The 18,998-nt window shown below is 34.5% G+C and overlaps 1 protein-coding gene across 2 annotated transcripts; it reads left to right on the top strand.

Annotated features, from left to right (window-relative positions):
* The first annotated feature begins 208 nt into the window (after positions 1 to 208).
* Positions 209 to 18,601, top strand: LOC101975760 (F-actin-capping protein subunit alpha-1). Of its 2 annotated transcripts, XM_078043085.1 has the most exons (6): positions 209 to 615; positions 11,265 to 11,344; positions 12,736 to 12,814; positions 14,720 to 14,791; positions 17,404 to 17,466; positions 17,825 to 18,601. In XM_078043085.1, the coding sequence occupies exons 2-6, from the start codon at positions 11,301 to 11,303 to the stop codon at positions 17,963 to 17,965; spliced, it is 399 nt and encodes a 132-aa protein (XP_077899211.1). In that variant the 5' UTR covers positions 209 to 615; positions 11,265 to 11,300; the 3' UTR covers positions 17,966 to 18,601. The 2 variants fall into 2 exon arrangements, with proteins under 2 accessions (XP_077899211.1, XP_077899212.1); XM_078043086.1 differs by lacking the exon at positions 14,720 to 14,791 and having other exon boundaries at positions 216 to 615.
* The last annotated feature ends 397 nt before the right edge of the window (positions 18,602 to 18,998 follow it).

Genomic DNA, 18,998 nt, shown 5'->3' with positions numbered 1-18,998 from the left:
CCACAGAAACATTTTAAATACCTTTGGAAATTTTTGGTGAAGTACTTTAGATTATATTCAGTTTTACGCTATTTGGGACATTGTCACATGCACGTTTGTAGTGCCTGCTGAGAGTTGCAGGCATTATAGCTCTTAAGTTGCTCAAGATTGGCTCTGGAGGAAGTTTTTGATTAGAAAATTACCTTGTTTTCTTATTTGTATGTGGTGAGCCGTTCCTGTGGACTGTGGTCGCCATTACATGATGGCGCTGGCTCCGATGTGGTCTGTGAAGGACAACTCCATATCAAAGAGAGTTGGCGTGTTCCCAGCTCCTTATCAGAGAAAGTTGGCGTGTCATTTTCTAGCACCCTGTGAGAAGGGTACACGTGGCAGCTTTGCATTGGGGTTCGCGGTGCTTTATTAAGGCTGGGAGGGGCATCCGAAGTTTAGTAGAAGTAGGAGTAGAAGAATTATTAGAAGAATATCAAGGGCCTGAATAAACTGCTGAAAGAAGATTCCTGAGTCGCGTCTTCCTTGCGGGCAAGGGGGGTCGCGACAAGTGGTGCCGAGACCCGGGAAAAAGAAACAAAGAAACACCCAGGAACCAGAACTTTCAGCAGTCAGGGAGGTGCACTGGTAAGTCCCAGGTAACGTGGGACCCGCTGTTAAAAAGCGGGAAGCTCCTCTGTAAAGAGAGGGCGCTACATCTTATAGCAATTGCACTCTGAATTTTTGTTCTCTTTCTGTGTATGTTCGTTTTGTTTTGTGTACTTTCACTTTCGATTTCTGTGTTTTCTTGTGTTGCGTCATTTCTGTGTTTCTTGTGTCGCGACATTTGTATAGTATTCTATGTTTTGATTCTCAAACTCTCTACCAGTTTTCCAAATATTCTCTCAAGATTTTTAGTTCCCTCAGTTGTTGTATCAATTTTCTTTCTTGAGACAGTTTCTCCCAGGGCCTTCTGACCTGAATGTGGACTGGTGATATTTTTGTTTATTAAATAGTTCTCGTCCTGTAGTTTCCCTTCATTTCATTCTGGGCATTCTTTTGGCCATTCTTCCATAATAGTTCCTTCATTTCTTATATTCCAGATTTTTCTTTTATTGATATTTATATTCATTTTATAATAGCAGAACCCACATAAGCTTAATGAGAAAGAATATATGGGAGATAAGATTTTTCACCTTGGTATATTTAGGAGTATGTTATTATGACACGTCATTGATAATTTGTTTAAATGTTGAATTCTGTTTTGGAAATTAGTGTTGTTTAGCTTTTAGTATTACTATTAAAATCTGGACTAATCTCACTGCTATTTGTATATCATCCACTCTTTTTTCCTCCCTAACCCCCAGTCTTGGAGGAGGTTCTCTGTCTCTGAAGCTCTGACAGTGTTTGTGTTTGTGTGTGTGTGTGTGTGTGTGTGTGTGTGTGTGTGTGTGTGTGTTTAATTCAGGAGCACTGTACCCTTGAGCTGTATCCCAAACTCTTTGTTAATTTTTACTTGTTTTTTTAAAAAATTTTGAGACAGAGTCTCACTGAGTTTCTGATTCTGACCTTGAATTTTGATTCTCCTACCTCACTCTTCTTCTGAGAACCTGGTGTTATGGGTGTATTCTGCTCTTCCCTTACAGAATTTGAAAATTGTCCTTTTTTCTTTGAACTGGGTACTAGAATGACCATTTAGACTTATTTTTGATAACTTTACCCTTCTTTTTTCTTTGCCTGATGATTCTTTATTAAGTCCTCTTTATGGTGAATTGTAACCCAATCAGAAAATGCATATAAATAAAAATATACAATTTATAGAACACCAGTATTTAACCATCTCTGAGCATAATGTGTGTTGAAGTTAGCACACTGTCAACACTTTTCTCATCATATCTCTTTAAAAAGTACTCAACTTTTATGGTAGTCACTGCTTTTTTTATAATTTTCTCATCTAATCAGGTGTCCCTAAATACCATAATTAGTTTTGTCTGATCTTGAACTTAATAGATTAGAATGAATTCAATAATATGTGTTTTTATTTTTTTAATCTGTCTTCATTATGTTAATAATATTTTGAAGATACACCCATGTTTTTATTACTACTGTTATTTTTTTTGCTACATGTTGTATGAATATGCCACAATATATTATTACACTCTAGTAATAATTTCCAGTTTGGGAATTATAACTAATAATGTTACTTACAATCCTCCTGGTGCATGTCTTCAAGTATACATGTGAGTAATGTCTCTAAAATAGTGATATGTAATAGAATATAATGTGAAATATATATATATATATATATATATATATATAATTTATATATAAAAAATTTAATTTTTTCCAAGCTACATTTAAATGTAAGTAGACAGAGATAAAGTTGATTTTAATGATATATTTTATTCAGGCTAATAAATATATAATCATTGCAACACATGATAGACTAAAGAAATTAAGATATTTGCATTTTTATACTAAATATTTTAACTCTGGCCTGTGTTTTATACTCTTTAGAGCCTGTATCAATTCAGTGGAGCTACATTGTAGATGTGCATTATCCATATTTGACCAATGTCTACTGTATTGAATGCTTAACTGTAAAGAATATATATGTATATGTTCATGATGGGACACATTCTGACAGATTATTTGTTAGGTGATTTTGTCCTTGTTTGAATATCATAAAGAATACATACACAAACCTAGATAATATTAGATAATCACATACTGACTATAATATTAGATAATCACATACTGTGGCCCACTATGGCCTGTTATTGCATATTATTTTATAGTAAACTTGCAATTTTTGTTTTTTAAGAGATGGTGTCCTACGTTGACTGTCACTAATACCCTGAATTAAAGCAATCTTCTTGCTTTAGCAATCCTCCTCCCTCAGTTTCCAAATATACAAATGAATAACATAGATGCTCATTATAATTATCAAATGTTATTCACTTTTCAGAATTGTATGTGCTATACTTTGATATGACTGGAAGAACTGTAAGTTTGTTTATACTAACATCACCACAAATACATGAGTATCATGTTGATGTCAAGGCAGCTACGACTTCATTATGTATTAAGGATTTTTTTCAGTTAGATTATGGTCTTTTTTGGTGGTACTAGGGATTAAAGCCAAGGGTTCTCTACCACCAAGCCACATGTACAGCCTTTTATTATTATTACTTTAAAAAAATTAAAACATTGTCTTGCTAAGCTTCCCAGGCTGGTTTCAAAACTTCAGTCCTTCCATTAGCTCGAATTGTAGGTGTGCACCACTGCACCTGGCTAGCTCCATTATAATCTTATGGGATCACTGTCATATATATGATCTGTTGCTGATTAGAATCTCATGTGACTCATGTATGTATGAAATGGTGAATTTGAGCCATTTAATGCTCCAATAGCAGTGTAAGAAAGTTCCTATTGCTCCAAATTATCATCAATATTAGATAATAATTTTGCTGACTGGTTAGTAGGTAATAGTTTTCAATATTGTCTGAGTTGCATTTCCTTATTTCCTAAAGAGTTAGAGCACCTTCGTATGTATATTGGCTATTTAAATGTCATCTGTTGTGAAGTGCTTGTATTTTTTCCTTTATTTTGTAGGACATAGATCAAACCTAGGCCTTGCTCATGCTAGGCAAACACTCTACTACTGAGCTGTATACCCTATGCATAAGCCCATCTTCTTCTATTAGGGTTTTGATACTTTTCTTCCTATTAAAGGTTTAGGCATCCTTCATATATTCTGGATATGAATCATTTGGTTATATGTGTCATATCCATCTCCACTTCTGCAACTTAATTTTTTCTTCTTTAAGGTGGCTTTTGATGAATCTGAATTAAATGTAGTTAAAGTGTGTTATCCTTTCTCTGTATGATTAGTAACTTCTGTGTTCTATTTAAGAAGTCTTTTTTTCTACCTAAGGTCATAAAGATATATGTTTACATTATCAGAACTTTAATAAATATGTTTAGTTATTATGAAAGCCTGCAAGTATTGATTTTTATGTTGAATATGAAGTAGGGATTGAGGTTGATTTTTTCCATATAGATGTCTTTAATTGTTCAGTATCATTCATCCACTTTACCCCAATTCTCCACTGTCTACACTCTCCCATACTCTAATGTCACTTGTTGTAAGACAAGGGTATAAATGATCTTGCTTCTGAACAATCTAATCTGTTCCATTGATCTATTTATGTATCCTTATGCCAATATATTAATTGCTGCAGGTTTGTGGTAATTATAACAACTAGAGGAGCAAATACTTGTGCTTCTTTAAAGATTATGTTACTTATTTTCTTAACCTTTTGAATTTCCTATGTTATTTTTTAAATTATCTTGTCAATACAGGCTGCTTGATTTGATTGTAATTTTGCTAACTTCTTGTGGGGAATTAACATAGCCCTTCAGAAAATATTAAATCTGATAATCACAAAAATAGTATCTTGTTCTTAGAACTTCAGTTTCTCTTAAGAGTATAATTTTCTCCTGCGGGTCTTCTTATTTTATATGCTTTAGTCCAAATACATGATATTTTATCCTATTACAAGAGCTATTATTTGAAAATTTTATTTCTTAGTTTTGTAGCTGGTACATAAAAATGAAAGTTTACTTTTCATGAATTCAAATAATTTATCTGCATAACAGGTGTATCTTGTATGGGAGTATTAATCTGGTATCTCTAGAGAAGCTAAATTAATAGTATGCAAACACAAATAGAGACATTCAAAAATACATTTACTATAAGGAAATTGGTTCATGCATTTATGAAGGCTAAGACGTCCAAAATCTGTATTTCACAAGTTGGAGACCTATAATTATATAGTTCCAGTCTGAGTCTGAAGGCCAGAGTGAGGCTCTCTCCTGAGAGCTCATGGTCTGAGTTCCAGTGAGAGTCATAATCCAAATGCAGAAGACTTACATCTCACTTCAAATACAATCAAACAGAGAAAGATTTCTTTATTACTCAGTCTTTAAGTCTATTCAGGTCTCTAGTAGATTAGATGAGGTCACCCTCATTGGAGAGGGCATATTGCTGTACTAATTTTGCCAATTTAAATGTTTATTTTTATCTAGAATAACCTTCAGATACTCAGACACAATATATAACCAAATATCTAGGTACCTAAAATCAGCTATCACAAAGCATAATAAAATTAACTACAAATTACTTTGTTCCTTACAAATTCTACAACTAAAAATATAAAATCTGTTGATTTTAACAAAAGTAACTGTTTGAGAAAATGTTCATATTAAAGAATAATGATTAAACAATAATGAGTTAATTATTTATCTCAGCAAGTTAGCAAAAGAACAGCAAGTTAGCAAAAGATCAGAAAAACAGAAGAAATAATAAAAATGAAGCAGAAATAAATGAAATATACAATTGATATCAATGAAGTCAAGAGGTGATTCTTGGAAAAATTAATAAGATTGATAAACTTTTGAGGTACTAAATCAAGAAATAGAATGGACATACAAGTAACTAATATTAGCAATGAGAGAAGGGAGTTCATTATAGCAATTTTAAGACTTATTTATTATATGAGAGGCTATAATGCTTTGTTAATGTTAAATGTTTTTGTACTAATTTTTTTCAAGGAAAGTCCACTCAGGAAATGGTAAATCCTAAATGATAAGCCATTCATTAATTGGTATTCATTGATTTCATAGTGGGTCCATGATCCAGATATGAGGGAGAATGTTGTGATAAATTTTGAGAATTTAAATGAAAGAGTCAACTTCATGCTTTTTCTTTGTAGGCTGAATTTAATTACCAACTGAATTTTAAAAATAACTATGAGATTATTAAAGATTTCAGGGATTTTTTTTGTTTATTTCTTGGTCATTGGTACTGATATCCTTTTAATACCATGCCATAAAAAGTTTAAGACAATACTTGCATTCAGTTAACAAGTACTGATAAGACACCTAATATATAATAGGCAATGTTACTTATGGTATTTCTTATATCCAAAAAAGGGGTTCAGCATAGTTATATGATGACAGTGAGCAACATATAACATTATAAAACTTGAGTAGCATCTACTTAAAAAAGCATCTGTATGATTTGTGTAGTAGTATGTTTTATCAGAGGCACCTTTATTGCTGGGATTTTTTACCTGGTGGCAGTTTTAACTGGCTTCAAAGTATCCATGATTTTTTTTAATTGTACACAAATACACACACAGACACACACACAGACACCCCCCCACACACACACACATACACATACACACACACTTTTTAGTTTTAGGAAGAAGAGTACTCAATGGCTGTGGGCTCACTTGGTCCAGCCAAAGCCCACTGAATAGCTGAGGAGGTTGTGGTGACAAAGTCAAAAAGAGGCCTTTGGTGACCAGTTTCACAGAACTTGTTCCACGTTATTATTGCATAGGGAAGCCTTTTATGCATAGTCTGTTACCTTGTAAATTTAGCTGAGGGCCATAATAATCCAATGAGCAAGCAACACACTTACAAGTGGCATCCAATGGGCTGAAAGTTCACAGGCAAAAAGCAGAAAGAAAAGGAACACAATGTGCACGTGAGAGTGGCCAGGTTACCATGGTGATGGGGCTGGTTGTGGTTGGTGTTCCAAACCACAAATATCCAGACCAGTGTGTGGAGCCATATGAGCCCGCACAAAGGCAGGTAGGCTTATTTCCAGCTTACGTGCCCAACAAATGGCCTTTTCACATATTTTCAAAAGATCCAAAAACTATATGATAAAATACACCCATTAAATAGACTATGCCTGACAGGTAGTTGAGATGATAGAAACCAAAGCAGATGGGTGAATTAAGTGCTGAATAAATTTATTTCTTGATTTTCAAAGTTTTTAAAAATATTCTACACATTAGGAAATTATTTTCTCTTTCTGCTGATACTAGTTGTTATCTGAGAGAGAGAGAGAGAGAGAGAGAGAGAGAGAGAGAGAGAGAGAGAGAGACCCCTAATATGAAGAGAGAAAATCAAAATATCTTAAAAGTTTTCCAGCTGTCTCTAATTATTTTTGGTAATAACAGGAGACATTTTTATTCAATGGGGAAATAAAAGCATTCATACTGAATGTAGGCTACTTTAAGTTCCTTTAGGAATTTGCTATTTGAGAAATAGGAGATTTTTACCTTTATATATTTTTAAATGTTCAGTATAATGACTCTTGAAATTTTTCATAAAGTACAGAAAAAAGAATACCGAAGTGTTCAAAGTACTTACATAAATATTAGACCAACCACAAAATGATGGGTGTGTAGGAGGGGGGCAATTTATAGGATAAAGTTGACTTACCATAAATATAATATTTTAATAAGAATAAAATTGAGACTTGGAAAAATCAATATGAAAGAGAAATTTGACTTAATGAAAAACTGCTTTCCTCAAATTTATTTACTTGTTTTGCAAAATGTGATAACTATATTTTTTTATAGTTACTCATAATTTTAATTCTTCTTTGGAATGTCTTAATTACAGAGCATGGTGACCTGGGTAATAGCCGATTTTTAGATTCAAGAAACAAAATTTCCTTTAAGTTTGATCACTTATGGAAAGAAGCAAGTGACCCTCAACCAGAGGAAGTAGATGGAGGTTGGAAGTCTTGGAGAGAATCCTGTGACAATGCTTTAAGAGCCTATGTGAAAGATTATTCCAAAGGCTTCTGTACTGTTAAGTAATTGTCTGCCTATTTCATTATCAGAGTGTTATATTTCTTACATCTACCTTATCACTTGGGAACTTTGGCCAACCAAACATCACTTCTTTCTTAGTTATGGTCTCTGTATTTTATTCCCTAAATCTTTTTTTTTTAATATTTTTTAGTTGTCAGTGGGCCTTTATTTATTTATTTATTTGTGTGTTGCTGAGAATTGAACCCAGTGCCTCACACATACTAGGCAAGCGTTCTACCACTGAGCCACAACCCCAGCCCTCTAAACCATTTTTGAAAGGAGTATAAATACATGAAAAATTTCTTTATATAATCACAATGCCTAATAATTTTGAATTTTTATATGTTCTATTTTATATTTATCTTATTTACTTACGAAAAAATATTGCCTTACTTCAAAAATTAATTTTTTTTAAATACTTTAACTTAGACTTAGGAAAAATGTTAAAATTGTTGGGAGATCTATTGTCCACATTTGTGTCTTTTTGGCATAGGCATTTATACAAAATCTACTTCTGCATAGTTAATATATTTTTCACTAGATAATCAAAACTGTTTTGAAATAAACACTTTTAGAAATCCAGAGTAATTTTATTTTTATTTTTTACTATCTCTTGGGCTCTAATGGATAAATTTGGCTCTAACATGATTTCCCCTTTATAATATTGTGACAAGAAAAATATGTATAGAATGTTTAATTTTTTATTTGTTTGTTTGTTTTGGTGGTGCTGTGAATTGAACCTAGGGTTTTGTGCATGTGAAACAAGAACTCTACCAGCTGAGCTGTAACACCAGCCTCAGAATGTTTAATAATTTTTTATTATTGTATTTTAAAACTTATATCAATTAATAAAATCATGATGTTTTGAAATATGTATACACTGTGGAATGGCTAAATTGAGCTAACAAACATGTATTATCTAACAGGTTTATTTTTTAATGAGAATGATGAAAATCTAATCTCTAAGCCATTCTCAAAAACAATATATTAACTAGAGTATTTTAAATATGTGATGATAATGAGTTAAATGGCAATATAGAAAGTTAGTTAAGAGCACTTACATTTAAACTTTAATAACTGGTTTGAGTTTTAGTCCTGCCACCTAACTAGCTGTGTGACCTTAGGTAAATGACTTAATAGTTCTATGTCTGTTTTCTCATTTGAAATGGAATAGTTCTTACCACATAGTATTGATGTGAAGATTAAATGAGTTAATGATGCATTTACAGTGCTTAAAACAGTGGCACAAAGTAAGCCCTGCCTAAATGGTAGATAAAATTATTTTATTTATTTATTTATTTATTTATTTGTTTGTTTGTTTGTTTGTTTGTTTGTTTAATAAAGGAGAAAACCCATCTTGGTGGATACCAGTACAGAATTCCTTTTTGGAACCCAGTATTGCAGTGGGAGACTTGATACATTTCCTTTTAGAAATTGGCTTTTCGATCCTAAATATACTTTCAATTTGTCATTTGTTACCTATTCAAAGTTTGTCATTCCCCATTCTTTAATTTGGAGAGTTTCAATGGCAAATAACCTCAGGAGTCTTTTTTCACTTCTCTTAGCTATCAAATGAGCAACACAGTCCTGGAATTTTTCTAATGGTGTCTACTATACACTAGTTTTCTATATTCTTAGCTGTCCTGCTTAGTAATCTATTTTAGTAATTTCAACTCATTATTACCTATCACATTTTCTATGTGGCATTTTCCAGACAATTCTTATTTGTCCTAGATGGGCATCTAATCCCCAACGATTTTTTAGGTGTGAGTCTGACATAAAATATTTTTCTCTTCCCTCCACAGTGAAAAACGTTTCTGTTATACTTGAATTTGAGAAAGAAAGGTTCTTACTCTTGGTTTCATACTATCCTGTGTACTTTAAGACAATTTCATATGACTTTGTTTTCTCTTCTTATATAGTTCTCATTACTTAGGAATGTTGTTATTTTTTCCTGTACTTAATGGAAATAAAACTTTAATCATGATAATTCCTCTGAGTTGTTTCTGTTCATCTTGCTGTTTCTCCTCTGTTTTCTTCATTACCCTCCAAATCATTGGGCCTTCTTCCCCTACTAGTGCCATGTCCTCAATACTCATCCACTTATGAGCCTTTGAGTTTTACTCTAGTCTCCATCCTATAGAAAGTGATCTCTGAGAGTATTAATGGTTCCTGAATCACTTGATCCAGTGAACATTTTTGTGGTCCTTGACTTCTTTTGCTGTTTCATACTGAGCCCAGAAAATAGAAATGATCTTTTGCTTAGACTGCTATTATCAATACCTATTAATTCTTTTTACTTTGTCTCTAATTTTCTAATATCCCAAAACTTTTAAAATACTCTTGAAAGTTCATAGCCCACTAAATATAGGGACTGTAACATAGACTTAGTGGTAGAAAAACAATGTGTTTGGGTTTTATCTTCACCACTTATTCTCTTAAGAGACCTTGGACAAAAACACCTATGAACTAACTTCAGCTTTACCTTTTGTGGATGATAAACATGCCTTTTCTTTTATTTTGTTGTAGTTTTGCCAGTTTTGTTAGAGCAAATAGAAAATAATATGGGAAAACATATTATGTGAACTCTAAAATTCGATGGCTTCTTTGCATTCCCCTAGTAATTGTTTCCATTTATTTCTACTGTAAGGAAGAGTTGGTGTTTCTGTAACTACTGGCTAGACATTTCCATCTAGATTTCCCAGTTTGTTACTGATACCACCATCTTCCAAGTCATTCAGATGTACAAATACTTTGGCCCTTCCTTTTTTTGTTTGTTCGTTTGTTTGTTTAACCCTTCAGTTACAATATATTGCTAAACTTATGCATTCTGTCTGCAACCCTTCCTTTTCATTACCATTTGATACTACCCTAGATTATGACCTAAATTAATTTATGTGGTCTTCTAACCAGCCTCCATCTTTTCTTCCCTTTTTTCCTGTATAGCAGTATTGGTCATTCTCCAAAAATAATAGTGCTGGTCATATTCTCCCAAAATAATAGTTTTGGTCATGTTGTTTTACTCTTTCTGCTTCCTGTAGAATGAAATCTAAAGTTTTTACTTATATCTACTACTGTATGGTCTAAATATACCATACTGTCTCCCACTAGTCTACTTTACACATACCCTCTAACCTGATGACCGAATTGACATTCACTTAACAAATCCTTGATTTCATGCCTAAACTGTTTACTGGTCTTTATTCTCAGTCTCTGCTTATCAGAATCTTATCTGCTTTGTAAAGCTTAGCTTAAATGGCATATACATTAAACTCTAAGCCCGGAGCAATATTTTTCTCTATTCTTTGTACCTCTGTCTCTGTTAGAATTTAACAGAATCTAGGGCTGGGGTTGTGGCTCAGAGGTAGAGTGCTTGCCTAGCATCCGCTGGGCACTGGGTTTGATCTTCCGCACCACATAAAAAAATAAAATATGGGTATTGTGTCCACCTACAACTAAAATATATATATATATATATATAAAGAATTTAACAGGATCTGGTTGTGAGTACTATGTTTTGCTTATTCTGTCTCAAGGATTTAACACACTGCTTATGTGCATTGTCTGTCATTTAGATTAATTGTGTTTTTCTAGTTTGATTTTTTTCCCCAATAGGTTTATGCTAAAACTATAGATGGGCAACAGACTATTATGGCATGTATCGAAAGACACCAGTTTCAGCCTAAAAACTTCTGGTAAGAAATAGATATTCTCTTTTGTTTGCATATAATTATTTTGTAGAGAAATCAGCAATTTTTATCTATTTTGAGAATTTTTTTTTTGCTGCAAACTGCACAGCAGTTAATTCAGATACCAGACCAGGTGATAAGGAGATGGAGACAAGACAAATAGAGAAAAAGCTGGGCCCCCATGGTTCTCCATCCCCTGATGAGGGATGGACAACCCAGAGCCAGTTCAGCATGTTTATTATATAGGTTTTAACCTCAAAAGGATTCGTTGTAAGAAAGTTTCTTAAAGATAAACAGAACCAAAGTGGAGGGTATAAACACCCCAATTAGAACTATCAGCTTGTGCTCATAATTCTCCACCTGTGGACAACTGTCATTAGAACCCAAGGTTAAGAACTGATAAGTCCCTGGCTAGCATGGAATTTCCCTTTGAACAAGGGATCACCACAGCAGCTGGACAGTTTCAAATCTAGGCCTTTGCACAGAGAGTTCCCAGGAGGGACAGCTCAAGGATTATATAATTCATTCGCTGCTCCCAACATTTATTAATTTTTCATACATCCTAGTCCTTTTTATTTTTGAGACAGGATTTCACTAGGTTGCTGAGGGTCTTGCTACATTCCTGAGGCTAGCCTTGAACTTCTGATCCTCCTGCCTCAGCAGGGTAAATTTTTTTACTTACAAGATTTTAGTTCTCCATGTATGAATTTAGACATTATTTAGATTCCCTCCAATTCTAATTTGTTTTGGTTTTTTTGTTTTGTTTTGTTTTCTACCCAATATGTGAGATTGAACCAAGGGGTGCTTTACCCCTGAGCTACATCCCTAGTTCTTGTTATTATTATTTTTTTTTTAAATTTTGAGACAGGGTCTCTCAAAGATGCTGAGGCTGGTCTTGAATTTGCAGTCCTTCTGTCTTGTGAGTCACTGAAATTACAGGAATGTGTCACCATACCCAGCTCAAATCCTAAGATTCTATAGCCATATCTTTTTAAAAACTACTTTTATATTGAGTGAGAACAAATGATTAATATAAAGTGCCCAGTTGAAATTATTGAGTTTTACTTGGGTAAGGGTTAGTAATATTTGAGTTGATTATGTAACTCAGCAGCCTGTCCATTTTCAGAAGAGCCTACCATGAACAGAATGGGCATGGTTCACTTCAAAGCAAACTAAGGAAAAGTGGAAATCCAGATAATTTAGTAAACGTTTATGGTCAGGCCACTTGGTTCCAGACTTAGGTTTGAGTATGCCTTGGGTTTATCAAATTGGGAATGAATGGCCCCTCCTCCACAACCCCTCAAAAAAATTTTTCAACTTTTTGGCCTCAGAGGTAAATCACCTCTTTCTTGTGCCTACTGCTAATTCTGCAGCACTGTATGTGTATGTTTTAATAGGAATGGTCGTTGGAGATCAGAGTGGAAGTTCACTATTACACCACCTACAGCCCAGGTGGTTGGAGTACTCAGGATTCAGGTAAGATTCCAACATGTTCATTGATCATGGTAAAAAAAAGTTTACATTTTTTGTTTGGGAGTATGACTCAGTGCTTGCCTAATATGCATAAGACCCTGGGTTCAATCTCCAGCACTGCCAAAATAAATAAAACTTCACATTTTAAAATAAACATGCAAGTTGGTCTTTGTTGTAGAATTAAAATAAGTACTAAATTATATGCAGATGCAAAGAGAGGTGGATGGAAGTGAGTAGAAATAAAAGCCTTCCTGGGGAGGTAGTTAAACAGAGATCTATTTTGGGTTGATAAAGATAATTATGTAGAGAATACTGTTTGTTGGTTGTTTTTTTTTATGTGGTGCTGAGGAGCGAACTCACTGCCTCACACGAGTGAGGCAAGCTCTCTATTGCTGAGCCACAACCCCAGCCCTGTTTTATACTTGTGTGTGTGTTTGGAGGGGGGTGCTGGGGATTGAACCCAGGGTCTTATACATGCAAGGCAAGCACTCTACCAACTAAGCTATATCCCCAGCCCTATACATATACAATTTTTAATATAGAATGCCTGTTCACACTTTGGGAGAAGGCTTACTTTATTTTTATTATCTTTTAAAAGTCACAATGAAAATTATTTGAAAGAGACATTAAGATATTTAGGCCTAGCAAGACACAGTGGCACATACCTGTAATCCCAGTGGCTCAGGAGACTGAGATAGGAGGATCTAGAGTTCAAAGCCAGCCTCAGCAAAATGAAGGATCTAAGAAATTTAGTGATTTATTTTATTAGAGACAGGGTCTTGCTGAGTTTCTTAAGGCCTGGCTAAATTGCTGAGTCTGACTTTGAACTCAAGATCCTTCTGCCTCACATTCCAGAGATTACAAACATGTGCCACTGCATCTGGCCTATGTCACACTTATTTTTATACTGTAATTCCCCATCAAATATTTGGTTTTCAGTGATTTTCTTTTAACTCCCAATTAGGTTTTTCCTGCCAGTCAGATCTATGTACCTCCTGCATATTGATGATATTTGTATGGCCTTGTCTCACATATTAAGGATTCATTAAAACTCCTTGGTTTTCAAAAAAAACTAATTTTCCATGCTTTTTATTATTTTTACTATTTCTAAAGTAGGATCTTATTTATCTTTGTAGTCATAATGTCTGTCCCAGTGCCTGGAATCGAAAACACAAATGTTTTTTGTTGTTTTTGTTTTTGTTTGTTTTTAAATATTTTTTTAGTTGTTCATGGCCTTTATTTTCTTTATTTTTATGTGGTGCTAAGGATTGAACTCAGTGCCTCATGCATGCTAAGTGAGCATGCTACCACTGAGCCACAGCCCCACACAAATGTTTTTTGAACTTAAATTTTATCTGGTAAGGAAAGAGGTTTTGTTTCTTTTTCCTTTTGTACAAGATTGAACTCAGGTTCACTTTACCAATGAACTATATCCAGCCCTTTTTATTTTTTGAGACAAGGTCTCATTAAGTTGCTAATACTGGCCTCAAATTTTCCATCCTCTTGCATTAGCCTCTCAAGTCACTGGGATTACAGGCATGCACCATCAAGCCCAAAGAATTCTTAAACTGGGCTGTGTTTGTGGCTCAGCAGTAGAGCACTTGCCTAGCATGAGTGAGGCCCTGGGTTCGATCCCCAGCACCACATAAAAATAAATAAAATAATGATATTTTGTCCAACTATAACTAAAAAATAAATATTAAAAAAAGAATTCTTAAACTTAAATATTCTATGAATTGTATTTTAATACCACTATGAATTATCATTGATTGTGTTAATTATTCAAAATTGCTAAACATGGATTGTCAACTTAAAAGATAGCTTAAATCATGAATCTGTGCATTAAGTAATAGGATTCTATATGAACTAAACATAAACATAAACTTTATCAGATACTTCATCACACAGGTTCACTATTATGAAGACGGCAATGTTCAGTTGGTTAGTCATAAAGATGTACAAGATTTAGTAACTGTTTCGGTAGGTATACAATATTTAATGTCTTTTTCACTTTTGTCTTTTTTACTTTAAAATATTTTGTTTTGATCTGGAGTGCAATCTATCCATTATTTGTTTTTATTTTGTTTGTTTGTTTAGTTATATATGACAATAGAATGTATTTTGACTTATACGTACTTGGAGTATAACTTCCCATTCTTGTGGTTGTACATGATGTGGAGTTACACTGGTTATGTATTCATATATGAACATAGGAAAGTTATGTCCGATTTATTCTACTATCTTTCCCATTCTTAACTCTCCTCCCTTCCCCCTATTACCAGCCCACTCCCTCTTCCAATTCAGTGAACCTCTGCCGCGCCCCCCCTGCCCCCCGTTGTGAGTCAGCATCCACATATCAGAACACTTGGCCTTTCATTTTGTGGTATTGGCTTATCTCACTTAGTATGATAGTCTCCAGTTCCATCCATTTACTGGCAAATACCATAATTTCATTCTTCTTTATGGCTGAGTATTATTCCATTATGTATATGTACTGTGTTTTCTTTATCCATTCATTTGTTCAAGTGCACCTAGGTTGATTCCATAGCTTAGTTATTGTGAATTGAGCTGCCATGAACATTGATGTGGCCATGTCACTCTAGTATGCTGATTTTAAGTCCTCTGGAACATTGCCGAGGAGTGGTATAACTGGGTCAAATGATGATTCCATTCCAAGTTTTCTGAGGAATCCCCCATACTGCTTTCCAGAGTGGTTGTACCAATTTGCAGTCCCAACAGCAATGTATGAGTATACCTTCTCCCCCACTAGGGACTGAACCCAGGAGGAGCACTTAACCACTGAATCATATCCCCACCCCATCTCCCTTTTTTTTTTTTTTTTTGAGATACCATCTCGAAAAGTTGCTTAGGGCCTTGGTGAGTCTGGCCTCAAACTTGTGATCCTTCTGCCTCTGCCTTCCAGGTTGCTGGGATCATAGGCATGCACTACCATATCTAGCAACATAGAAACATTTTTTTTTGTGAGTGATAACTAACTTTCCAAAGAAAAAGAAAAAAAAGTAAATAGAATAACATTAATTTATGTCTTCACAAATTGTGTAATATCTTCCTTAATAAAAGCCAGCTGGAGGGCTGGGGATGTGGCTCAAGCGGCAGCACGCTCACCTGGCATGCGTGTGGCTCGGGTTCGATCCTCAGCACCTCATACCAAGAAAGATGTTGTGTCTGCCGAGAACTAAAAAAAAATAAATAAATAAATATTAAAAATTCTCTCTCTCCCTCTCTCACTCTCTCTTTAAAAAAAAAAAAGACAGCTGGATTCTCATATCAGCTTCATACAGTCTGTAACCCTCACAGTGGTAAAGTCACTGCACATCATGAAGTTTCTATGAAACTGTATTGTAGAAGCATGAGAGTAAGAGTGGAAAAAGCAGGGCTGGGGCTGTGGCTCAGTAGTAGAGCATTTGCCTAGAATGTGTGAGGCACCAGGTTTAATCCCTGGCACCACATACAATAAACAAATAAAATAAAAGTATTGTGTCCATCTACAACTAAAAGAAATATTTAAAAAAAAAGAGTGGAAAAGGCAGACATGGAGCTGGAATGTAACTCAGTGGCAGAGCACTTGCTTAGCAAGCAAAGGTCCTGGGGTGAGGCCCTGAGGGCATTATTCATTTCATCTTTTAAAAAATATTTATTTTAGTTGTAGTTGGACACAACACATTTATTCCACTTATTTATTTTTATGTGGTGCTGTGGATCGAACCCAGGATCTTGCGTGTATGAGTCGAGGTCTCTACTGCTGAGCTACAACCCCACCCCTGTTCATGTCATCTTAAAGCAAAAATATTTTTTTCAGGGCATTAAGATTTAAAGACACAGTGATGATCTCTTCAGACCATACTGTGATAGACTGGAAAGTGCATGGGGTTTGTTTGTCTGGTTTTAATTTGTGTGAAGACCTGGATTCAGATTCTATTTTCATCATTCAAAAGCTGTATAATTTTGATCATATAATTTTAGAGGATTCTATTTTTGTCTGCAGAATGAAGGTGATGAAAATAAACTATTTATTTCACAGGATAATTCTAAGAATCAAAGGAGGTAATATGCATTGGAACGCTTGGTAAACTAGGAATTATCATACCAGAGTTAGTTAATATGGATCAACTTTTCAGCATCTTTTTACTTAGTGCTTGCTTGTTTGTTGCGATACTAGAGATTGAGCCCACGGATTTGCTCTATCATTGAACTATTATCTCCAGCCCCTTGTATTTATTTTCAAAATTTCTATTTTGAGGCAGGGTTTTGCTAAGCTGCCAATGCTGGCCTTGTAGTTTTCATCCTTTTGCCTTAGCCTCTGGAGTTGCCACTGTATCCAGCACAAATGATTTTTTAAATATATAAGCACTGCTTGCTTCAGTGGCACACACCTATAATCCCAGCAACTCTAGAATCTAGAGGCAAGAGAATTGCAAGCTCAAGGCCAGCCTTAATAACTTAGTGAAACCATGTCTAAAAATTCAGAATAAGGTCTGTGCTCAGTGGCAGAGCACCCCTTTTGCTTTACTCATCCAATAAACAAGGAAACAAATAATTCATTCATTTTTTTCTTCCTCTTTCTCCATTAGAATGAAGTTCAAACTGCCAAGGAGTTTATTCAAATCATAGAGCGTGCAGAAAATGAATATCAGGTAAGAAGACTTGGAACTAATTTTTCTAGATCCTAGTGCCATATTTTTCTGTTAATATATTTGTTAGACCTTTCTCTCTTTTAACTCGAATGCCTATGCTGTTGAGTCAGACCCTTTAATCTGGCATTCTGCTTGAAATTAAGGTTTCAAGTTTGGAAGAGACCACAGCTCTAGTTTAAACAATATAGATGATCTTGTTGGCTCACTTCAGAAATTGAAGAGGAGCTCACTAGAAAATATATAATCTATCCTGTCTAACTCTTGTAATGTAAGTGTGTCCTTTGACTAATGAGTTACTTTCCTTTTCACAACCAACCCATTTCTGTTCAAGTAACTAACCTTCGATTATCTGTTGCAGACTGCAATTAGTGAAAACTACCAAACAATGTCAGACACCACATTCAAGGCCTTGCGCCGGCAGCATCCAGTTACCCACACCAAAATTGACTGGAACAAGATACTCAGCTACAAGATTGGCAAAGAAATGCAGAATGCTTAAAGGCTGACTGTAGGATTCTTCAGTATGTAGAAAGAAAAGGATTCAACATGTGGTCATATGATAAATAAGTGTTTTTTAAACAAGAGTGATATTTTGCTAGGGCTTTCAAAGTTAACAGATTTTTTTAGCCTCATGAAATACTGTTGAACCTATAGCATTGACTTCATCTTTTTGTGTTCTCTGCCTTGTATTTTTCTGTTATCACTATATCTACTTGTAAATCTTTTTTTTTCCTTTTTGTTAATTCTGCTACAATTTGTGTTGAAGAAAGATTCATCTATTCTGGGGTCATTTTACTCTTTAGAAAATTTTTCTAGCCATGAAGTCCTGTTACTGATTTAGACAGATAATATGCTTAGTACTTTCACCCTGTGCTCCAAAGCACTTCTGGTACTTCAGTGCTTTTTACTGACCCACCAACAGCCGAGGAGGCTCTGCTACAAATCATAGCTAAATGGAAGACACATTCATCCTTCTCCTTCTGAAAGCTTTGATCATCATTTATAGCATCTCATAACTATAGTTTTCAAAAGTTTGCATTGAGGATTTCCAGGTCCATTTTGGGGGGCAAAGGAAGTTTTCTGGAAATTCCATGACAGCCAGCTTCTCTGGGGGGCACTCATTTTTAAATCCAAAGACTTGAACCACATTCCATGCACATGGAATATGTTTGCTTTCTTCATTCCCTCATTGTCTTCTTCCCACTTAGTACCATTGTAGTTATAGACATCTGCATTTTTAGAAGAGTTTTATTCATGTATTATTTTTCTAAGTATACAAGAACTACGGACATACTGTGGATGTAGTAGAGTATAAAACTTGAAAATGCAGATGCTGAAGGAATAATACATATCTTGTGCTTTAACACTTTGTGGCAGGTTTATACTATAAGCAAATGAATCAACTCTGTAAATCACAAAACCTTAAACGTAACTTACAGGCAGTATCTTTCTACTGTATTTATTTAAGGGAATACTAGTGTTTTCTAAGTAGGATATAAAATTTGTTCCAAATTACTATTCCTCAGTCCTGC

Source organism: Ictidomys tridecemlineatus, chromosome 3 (assembly GCF_052094955.1).
Source record: "Ictidomys tridecemlineatus isolate mIctTri1 chromosome 3, mIctTri1.hap1, whole genome shotgun sequence".
NCBI lineage: Eukaryota > Metazoa > Chordata > Mammalia > Rodentia > Sciuridae > Ictidomys > Ictidomys tridecemlineatus.
This window is presented reverse-complemented; position numbering and strand designations above follow the sequence as displayed.